This window comes from Dreissena polymorpha, chromosome 12 (assembly GCF_020536995.1).
Source record: "Dreissena polymorpha isolate Duluth1 chromosome 12, UMN_Dpol_1.0, whole genome shotgun sequence".
Taxonomy (NCBI): Eukaryota; Metazoa; Mollusca; class Bivalvia; order Myida; family Dreissenidae; genus Dreissena; species Dreissena polymorpha.
Window position 1 is genome coordinate 10,253,692 of NC_068366.1, and position 10,583 is coordinate 10,264,274.

Sequence of the window (10,583 nt, forward strand, 5' to 3'; positions counted from 1 at the left end):
TACTGTAGTAACAGTGATGTGAATGTTCTACATTTCTTATCACTACTGTATGACAACATGATTTCCAAAGCCGAATATGTCCCAAGTGTTTATGCACGCATTCTGCAGGTTAGATCAAGTGAGCAATGGATCATTTTTACAGGCGTCTAGACTTTGACAGATGCGGTCATGTCAGAAAAGCAAACGAAACTTGAAGTCACTGCAGAGTTCATCTGTAACCTTACACCAGATATTGTCAGCGTATTTGCACAGATAACCACTTTCTTATTCAAACCACAATCTATTTTATTTTTACAAGAGCATTTTATTCCACCGTCATAAGTATATACAATGTAAACAGAGGTATCGGCAGAAGTTGACACAAATTCTCTGCACAAGTATCTATGCCAATATTTACCATCCGTGACTTTTTAAAAGACATTCATTTTCAAACACGATTAATTTCCGATTCTCAACAGAAGCCGGTCTAAAGAGTCTCTCAGTCAACGTTGAAGACCAACTTAATGTGTATTCTTGCAGTCGGTGGTATTTGCGATGAGTTTCGTGCACTTGGAACAAGTATGAAGTCGACATTAGAACACATACGGATCACCGCGACACAGGTGCTTGTTTATCTTTACATACACAGATAGCTGCAAATTAGTTTGATTTCGTGACTTCGTTTCCTAATTGAAATTCCAGTTCATTTTCAATTGCTCAAATACAAACAACCACTTGCTTTTCTGTTAATTAAATAATTGCATACCATGTGCAGGTGTGATTGATTTCTTTAACAGAAGAGCTATCTTTCTATGTTTGGTTTATGGTCGGATTTGATCGAAGCGTTGTTGAAGAGATCAGATTCTTAATCACAGATATACACCATTCAGACATACATGTAAGACAAAACACGTGTGAACATTGTGCTTGTGTTGATGGGTTGAAGAGACAAAATACAGAGATCATCATTCATGATCTTCGTTTGGTTGGTCGCACATCTTCGTATTTGCTTAAACAAAAATTGGAAGCATAATACATATGACCATCGTATAGCATTGAGAAAACAAGAAAGAACTGGGATTTCAAAATTAACAGCTTTAATGGCCTCTGTCTAATCTCAGTTTAACTCAAAACATTTCAATAGCACAGGCCAACACAGGCGCAGTCTGTTCAGGTTTTATGCTGTTTGCTGCCCATCAGTATCTAATGTATGGAAATGAAGCCCTAAGAGCTTGCATCTAGTAAGAAAGGTCTATAATTAAATATAACTTTCTTAGAGACTAACAAAGAAAGCGTGAAAAAACGTATCTATCTATAGTATCTATGTGGTAAAGAGAAAGATTTTTCTTTTCGGTGTGATTTTGTATCGTTTATAAGGGTAGGCGAGTTGGGGTGACAAGAGTGCCTAGTGTAAGCACAGCCTGTCTGGTGGGTTGACCACCAATCGAACTCACATGCGCTCACAGGGGAGCAAACTCAGTTCATCAGGGTTAGAAGCAAGTGTGCCAACAATTGCGTTAGCTTGTCAGACTGACTTTTTTGGAAGTGTTATATAGCCCATGTATACGACACCCATACGAACCCATCTGGTTATTTCCGATCGCGCCCCGTATTTACTGAAAATGTGTTCTTGATAATCTAAGTTTAGAGGAATTAATAATGTCTCATTACATTTTTAATTAAGCAACTAAAACTTGGTAAGTATCAATAATAGTTTATTCCAAATATGTTTTATAGCGTGAACAAGTGAACATTAAATAAGTTTTATAATAAGTATGACACATTTTTTACATAATCTAGTTTAATACTAGAAAGTATCGTGATAAACTTGCACCGTGTGTTAATGTGGGAAATGTTGTCATATTAACATTATGGATGTACAATTAGGCTGCGTTCTGGGAAATCTAGGCTTAACGAATATGCGTAAAGTGTCAGCCAAGATAGAGAGACCTACATCATTCACAAAAACATAAAAGCGAAATGTGCCGTCCTAATCGGAGACGACACTTTCCGCTTTAAATGATTTTGTAATGGGGGGGTCTCTTCTTAACGTTTATCCAGAGTAAGCGAAGTGTCGTCCCTGATTAGCCTGTGCAATTAGATAATTTTTCCTAGGACGAAGCTCGTTCAAATCCAGCAACATCAATACCTAATGAGTTCACCTGTGGACAGTTAAAAGATCCTATACTAATTTGTTTTATAATCTAACTGAATTATATTAACACATGTTATTTTTGTTTAACGATATTTGTATTATTTCACGTGATTAACCGCAAGTATTTTGCTTTATTTACGCTTAGGACGATGGTATTGAGTATATTATTAGTTTGTGACATTACAAATCATCATATATGATGTAGAAGCAAACGATGGAGAGAAAGACATAAAAGATGTTCGTGTTGTTATAATTGTTGTTGTTGATAAATGATGTGATCATGCTGATTATAATGTTAATAATCATGATGATGATCATAATGCTATGTAATACGATATAAATTCTATAGAATGGACTGTATTTCATTTTAATTTCATATATATTGTCTTGTCTAAAGACACTCGTCATTTTTTACGATATTATTTGAGGTTTTGAACCCGAAACAAAGTCAATGCATTAGACCAACTTTAATTAAGAAATATTCGCTATCTAGCCCCATCTATCGAAACGGACAGCTATTATACAGAATTTAATAAAAGTATATGTTACACACATTGATACCAGATCCGCTTATCTGATAAGGACAAATTGACTGATATCGCACGCTAATTAATTTCTCTTTCAAATCTATTTTAATTCAAGCCAAAATAAAGCCCATATACATCGATTAGCTTTAAATCAATTCGTTTGATTTCGTAGAGTGGTTAGGTTTTATTTACACTAACTACCAGTCAAAATTAATTATTCATGACATTGTCTCCATTTTGTCACTCGACTGTGTGTGTTAACTAAATATCCCACAATTACCCTGTAATTTTCCAATAAAAGAAGAAATTTCAATTAAATCACCATTAAACTCGTCACGTCAAATAGTTGTCATGCGCCATTTGTGAATACTCTCCAGTTGGAGGTAAGATTAGTAGGAAGATAGTCGGTAATTTCCGCCTCATTATCGCCATAGTTTGTGAGAAGCGTTTTCTCTTTCATTGACAATGCCGGTCAATTCGCAACAAGATTCCGTGCAGATTATTTTACGTCGTGAGAAAATAGCCATGTGGCATATGATTTTTCTTGTCCGTTCATTTATTATGTCGTATAATTTATTTAATGAATCCAGATTGAAAAATCTCCACTTGCAATGGTGATTATAAAAGGATCGCACACATTTGTTTCTTTCATTTCTTGAATATCTCATTTTGAAAAGGTCCATAATCATGACATATATGTGTTCACGTACTCGGGCACTTTTATATTATATTTTTAAATTATATATGTTTAACAACTTACAAATGATACTATGTATATCTGAAAAAAATGCAGTTCTACCACCATATATTTAAAAATACACATTCACAATGTCCAAAACTGCAAAGTCATTTGTGTTTAAATTCAATATGTCTTCCAAAACAAGTGTCAAAACGTCCAAAAAATTGGTGTACTTCCTTCCCGTGGTTTGTTGAAAATTGTCGGTGCGGGCCAATCAAATGGCCATAATATAGGCTCATTAGAATATGACACTTCTTTACAAATTGTGCCGGACTCGGGTAATTATGTAGTTAGTGACTTTCGATGTGTGGAAATTATAACATTTAAAAAAGAAATGCTGTTGCCATTTTAGTTGCGATTACTACAACAGGTGCAGATGATTTTATAGTGAACATAACATCAATTTAAGAGCAATAAAACCAAGATCTTTCTTAAATAAAATAAAATGAAATAAAAATAACACTATACAAATGAACACCTAAGAGCGATATAATAACGCTATGACCGTATGTTTGTTATAATGCAATTGCCACATGTGATTAAATAAAACATGAAATAAATATGTTTAACACGTATATATTGGTCGTCTATATTATGCATAATGTAACCATAGCCCTAACACAAATATTTATACATTTAATTGTTAACTGCTACGTACATGTTGTCCTTTGACTATTGAGGAGAAAGTAGTGCGTTCATCGTATGCCGCAAAACATGTCACTCGGCGATTTTCAACCGCTCAAACCTGAATATTATGCTTGATTTACACATTTAGTCCCTGTAAAGGGAGAGCACTATTGCATTAATGCAATAATCATATTTACAAAGCCGTTTGGCCTAATAATTACCTCATCAAAAGTCATTCGATTTAAACATGTCTATTAATAGACGCTCAATCGGTATAGTTCCGATTGTTTTTCTGAAAAATAGTTCTTCTATAGTGTTGCCGCTCACAGTCTTGAGTGTGGGCAATAAAAGCAGAAGTTTTCCGAATCTGAACGGCTGGGTGGGGTAAGACGTTTGTATATATTTGCTGAGGGTCATTTGTGCCTGGTCCTGCAAAGATGCCACGGTGTGAAAGTCGCGCAGTGTCCGGACTTCGCCGTTAGCATTGTTATGTAAAACTGAAAGTATCAAAGTCGCATAAGATAAACACTGTCTCAAAAAACGACCAAGCATGGTTTTTATTCTTAAACTAGAGCACAGCATCGGCGTTAATTAAATGGATTAAATTGCGTAATTTATGTTTGCAAGTAAGATTGAATTGGCAAGCATGTATAGGAGTGTTTATTGAGTAAAATCAGATAAAATCAACGCAATAAATCACACTACCGAAAATACGTATACACACTTGCTTTACACAGAGAAACGGAAAACTATCGTTCGAAAAACAATTGTCAGTTTCCTAATCTGAACAATTAAGAAAACTGTTAGCCCACCGTTGACCTTATATATCACGAATATCCAATCATAATATATTGTGATATTATAGTAAATTACTCATTGTTAATGCTAATTCCAATGTAATACATTAAAAGGTTCATTACCTGTTTTGAAAAGCACTATTCCCTTCAGACATGCGTACTCGGTGGCGTCCACCTGAATGGCCTTGAACTTAGCGATGATTTCCTGCAGCGCGCGAACCTCGGCCAGGATACTGGCCACCTTGTCAGACGGCGACTCGCTGGTCAGGCCTGGGAGGAAAGGAAGGGATGTCTATACAGCATTCGTTACAGTGTGATTAGTTTACGTAGAGTTCTAACATGCTAAAGTCAAGGCTTTAATGTATAATAAGAGTTTTGCGTATATATAAGCATGCAAGTTACTATATAATTTGTTAAGGTGGCCTTATAACTCTTTAGGCAGTTATCTTATTTAAAGAATTCAAGGTGCATGGACACGTTGTACGTTTAGACATTTGTTTCTTAATTATATGAGTCGTGTTCTGAGAAAACTGGGCATAATGCTTATGCGTAAAGTGTCGTCCCAAGTTAGCCTATGCAGTCTGCACACGCTAATCAGGGAAGACACTTGACGCCTACATTGGCTTTTCGTGTAGAAGAGACTTCCTTTAAACAAAAAATACCAAAAAAGCGGAAAGTGTCGTCCCTGATTAGTCTGTGCGAACTGGGATGGCACTTTACACACATGCATTACGCCCAGTTTTCTCAGAACGCGACTCATATGTACATGCTAAGGAAAGCTCATTAAAATTTGATATTTTGATATATACTGTATTTCTTTTCAGACAGTAACGGGCTTACGCAATAATATTACCATTCAGACGGGCCAAACTTTCATCCATAAACTATCGCGCAAACTCACCTGCTGCAGCCAAGAGCGCCCCAGCATCCAGCGGCATTTGGAACTGAGCGGCCCCCAAAACGAAGAGCTCTCGCCAGGCGTCCTCTAGGAGCGTGACTTGGTCCCGGAAGGGGAGGCCTAGGAAGGCGGGAACGTTCTTCGTCCACTTGATGCTCATGAAGAGAAGACGCGCCGCCGCCTCGCAGACGGCTTCCGGGTGGCTGAAGTAAGACTGAACCAGCTCGTGTGGATACTGTAATGTACGCATATACGGCACATATAAAAATAATAAATATGTTTACTAAAAATACAGTTTGAAATAATGAATCAAGATAATTACACTATAAAATGATAACTTAAGCACATACATAAGGAAACTAATACACCATTTCGACGAAATGTAAATGTGAAGTCAGTGCATAGCGTATTATTGCAAGATATGGTACTATATTAAGTTTATAAAAACAAAACTGTTATTATTTCTTCATATCCATACACGTGACAAACGAACATCTCTCTATTCTTAAATCGATGTACATGTATACACTGTTTATATAATTGAATCTCAACAATACATTCAAACGTTACATAAATTCTCGAATTTTAACAATAACTATACTTTTGGAGTTGGTTGACATATTATCCCAGGCGATACTGCTGTGGGCGTTAGTGGTGATGCGAGCGGCGACACGAGCGGTGACGTCATAGGACTAAGTGACGCTGACGGCGAATCGACGGCGCTCACGGTGATGCCGTCATTTAGACGCTCGAACGTGTAAAAGCCGGGCATGTATGGGCTGGGGATGGGGCCGGCGCCCCAGAGAGACGACAGCTCGCTGGTCTCCTTAAGGTACATCGCCACCTGGCGTCGAATGGTTGAGTTCCGGGGCCCGCGTTCGTGCTGCACAGCTGGAAAAAGGTTCGTTTACATTACCAGACGTGTTGTTTTAAATATGTGACGATTTCTTTATCCGGTGTTTGAGTTCAAATTACAACCTGGCAGAATGATTAGTTTATGGATTGGTCATGAAAGTTTTTCAACGGTCATTCCCCCTCTATCATTGATTCAAGTTGTACAGTTGTCGATTACTTACAAAATTACTTAGTAAAATGGCGAGGATCGGCTTAGCGTGTTAGGGTATAAAAGATTCGATGACCGCCATTAAATGGCGATGAACGGCGACATTTTTAAGAAGGAAACGCCGTTAGTTTCCTTTTTCGCATGTGTGGGGTTAACGCTAAATAATAAAATTTAACAGGGTAGCATATTTTAAATCAGATGTTGTTGCTATTCTTTTCATTTTTGTGCGAAACAAATCGGTTTAAACAGAGCACATGTCTGATATTAAAAAGACATTTTACCGGTTGAATTCAAAAATTCATCTGTTCAAAACGTTAGCGTTTATAATTTTAAACCGGCCTGATATTATAACTTGAAACATAAAAAACGGACATCATGTATGTCGTAAATGCAGGCTTGAAAGTTGACAAACTCAATTTTCTAGACGTTACACAGCATAGCAGTTGTATGTCATTTGATTGGTTTGTGAAAAACTTTGAACCTCAGTTTGGAACAAAAATGTATTATCTACGAACTATTTGTTATTGGAAGACATTTAAATTGCCTGAGATGACAGCGTCTTAGTAATTAGAGATGCTATCTAGATACACTTATAATCGCCCACTGCGTTATTTGTGTGTGGGAACAATACGACAAATTGGCGGCAAAGCATTTTGCATGCATGATTTAATTTAATGTGATCATGATTCGATTATGAAATGATATCATTGTTGATGGCCAAGTATAATCAAATATGTATAATTGGTTTTGAATTGTCAGGGAATATACGCATGTCAGTCCATGGCAGGCAACTCTGATAACCACAATATATAAAAGCTACAAAGATCCCAAAATAAGTATTTAACCACAAAAAATACACTCGAGTAATGAATTTATGCTAGTAATTTTTAGTCTGTAGTCGTTCATGCACATGTTACGATGCTATTAGTATGCAAGTAAGATATACTTCAAGAAACATTACTATGAGCATTAAAATTGTATATAATTTCTTATTACGAATATTGCTATCAGTACAAATTTAAACCGCTTTCTAAAACAATAATGTAGCGTAATTATGGTTATAGCTTGACTGCTTTCAAGAATATGAGCCTCGCTCTGTGAAAAGAGTGTTTAATGTATGTGCGTAAAGTGTCGTCCCATGTTGGCCTGTGCAGTCCGCACAGGCTAATCAGGGACGACACTTTCCATCTAAACTATTTTTTTATCAAGAACAGTCTTTCTTTCACCTAAAATTGAAATCAAAGGCAAGTGTCGTTCGTGATTAGCCTGTGCGGGCTACACAGGCTATTTGGGACGACACTTTTTGCACACGCATTAAACCCCTTTTTTACAGAGCACGGCCCATATATAACAATTTTCTGGTTGTGTTCTATTTACTTAAAGTAAACAAAATTGACGATGGACAAATATAGGGTAGTACAACTGATAAGTATTTTTATATATAATTACTCTTAAAATGTTAGTATCCGAAGCAACAGCTTTCAAACAATATAATTTGATCCCAATAACATTGTGTTAAACATCACTATTTACATAAGTATTTAGTAAACATAATTTTTACTAAATTGAAAGAAACGATATTTTAAAACCACCGCATGGATGTGCACTTTTTATAATCATTTATTACAACGCCGGGTCGTATTAGCTTTGTCATGATTGAATAAATGAATGGATAATTTCGCTTCAACAAAGGGCCATTATTACGTTGACAAATTGTATGACTTTTTGATTCTTGTAGGGCCATTGATGCTATAATGAATTCGAAAGTTGGTCTTTTATGATCAAAATTAATCCACGAACGACTCTATTCACTGCGCTCAGTTATCTTGTTGTATTCTCTTCTGGCTTATTCTACTTCAATATCGTGATTATGCGTGCTCAAAATAAAAAAGTCGAGACTATAAAAATATGATTTATTTCAAATGTATAAGACTTCATTTGACAGAGGCATTATACGGGAACAAGAGAAATTAATATGCATTGAATTACGTTTATGAAATGTAAAAAGTTCGTTAAGTGAAAATCGCGGTGCAACACAAAACGTTTTCTTGTCACTGAAATTGAAGCGAAAATAACACTGACCTTTTCTATATTTGCTTTCCTGGCCCCCATTAGACAGAAGTCGGGTTTACTTTTTAATTATTTTAGACTGCTTCAGTCCAATTTCTTAAGGCGCTTGTTTCGGTAATTGAGACCTATTGAGCGCTTGGGCGACATTGAAGTACAAGCAAACATGCGTTTTATTAATATGAAAAAATGACAACAATTACGTTCGATGTTTCCTTTCATTCTTTCTTACTCTTGTGGTTCGACTACCACTTGACTTTGTCGGCCGGAAAATAAAGTCGGGCTGACTTTCTGGTATAAACACGCCCTCAAATAGAATTCCCTTCTTGATCCAAGGGTACGATGGATAAATCGGAGGCCTGAACCTCTTCAATTCAGAATTACATTTACATTTCACGTTGAATGCAATTGATTACTACTACACATAATGTATGAACCGATAAATAATTTGTGAAGTAGAATATATATGTACAAAATTAGTATAAATCTATATACATGTATTAAGTGTATGCCAAAATCAATTAAATTTCAAGCTTTCAACAGCATCGTCCAATTAACATTGCTATTTCTGTCTAATTATGTCTTTCTATTATTGTAATCATATCCCCAATAAGAAGAAAAGTGAAAATAGCGTTTGCAACCAGCATAAAACCAGAGCAGCCTTCGAGTAACTAGACGTTTTCTCAGCTGTTTGTTGCTCATCGGTATGTAAGGGTTGGAAATGAAGCCTTTAAATCTTGAATTTAGTAACAAATGTATTTAATTAAAATTAACTTTATATCGGACTACAAATGCGTCAAAATACACATCTAAGCGGTAAATGGTTAATTATACAATATCTAACACGACCCTCAGTACAAGAGATCTGACTTTGAACTTCGGATGTGAAGAGATGCGAAAGGAAATGACTAACTAGGTCTCTATATTCCCCCAACAATCGACCTTATATTTTAGCCACGCTCTGGTTGTATAAGGGTACATAATTCATGTGCGGAAAGTGTCCCCCCCCCCCAGGTTAGCCTGTGCAGTCCGCGCGGACTAATCAGAGTCGACACTTTCCGCCTAAACTTTTTATTAAGAAGAGACTTCCTTTAAACGACAAATATCATACACGCGGAAAGTGTCGTCCCTTATCATACACGCGGAAAGTGTCGTCCATGATTATCCTGTACGGACTCGACAGGCCCATATGTATTATTTAATTATGTAGGCTTAAGCGCGTGCCTTCCGCTGCAGTTCAAGCGAATTGCAAGAGTTCGGTGTCTTGTACGAATGAGCCTCGCTCTGTTATAATCGGGTTAAGTGAATATGGATAACGTATTGTACCGGAATGGCATTTGCAATCCCCACAGACTTATCCTCTTTTTTAAATGTTCATGTAAAATAGTACACGCACATGCATTAACCCATTAATGCCCAGTGGACTCTCCCACCCTTCTAAATTGGATCAATTTATTTCCAAAAGTAGGGGTGTCTGGTATATTTATTTCTATATTTAGAATAATTCTTACAGAAATTTCTTTAAGCAAACAGCGCAGACCCAGATGAGACGCCGCATTATGCTACGCTGTTTGCAATGTCCTTTTTTCAGGACGCTAGGCATAAATGGGTTAAGCGCGCGTTAAGTGCTTAACATTTATTTATAAACAAACCATAAAAACATGCAATAAGCATTTTTTTACTGATTTTAAAGTTTACTATTTGTTCAATGGGATGGCGATCCCGCAATGG

The 10,583-nt window shown here is 36.5% G+C and overlaps 1 protein-coding gene across 1 annotated transcript in view; it reads right to left on the reverse strand.

The window, feature by feature from the left end:
* Positions 1-1,677: 1,677 nt before the first annotated feature.
* The window catches only part of LOC127853219 (nuclear receptor subfamily 2 group E member 1-like), a 26,268-nt gene continuing 17,362 nt past the window's right edge, over positions 1,678-10,583 (reverse strand). The window contains exons 5-8 of the mRNA XM_052387506.1: positions 6,324-6,613; positions 5,726-5,957; positions 4,948-5,094; positions 1,678-4,524 (exon numbers count right to left, since the gene is read on the reverse strand). Of these exons, the coding sequence (XP_052243466.1) occupies positions 4,253-4,524; positions 4,948-5,094; positions 5,726-5,957; positions 6,324-6,613 (941 nt within the window). The 3' untranslated portion in view covers positions 1,678-4,252. The remainder of the gene's footprint in view (positions 4,525-4,947; positions 5,095-5,725; positions 5,958-6,323; positions 6,614-10,583) is intronic.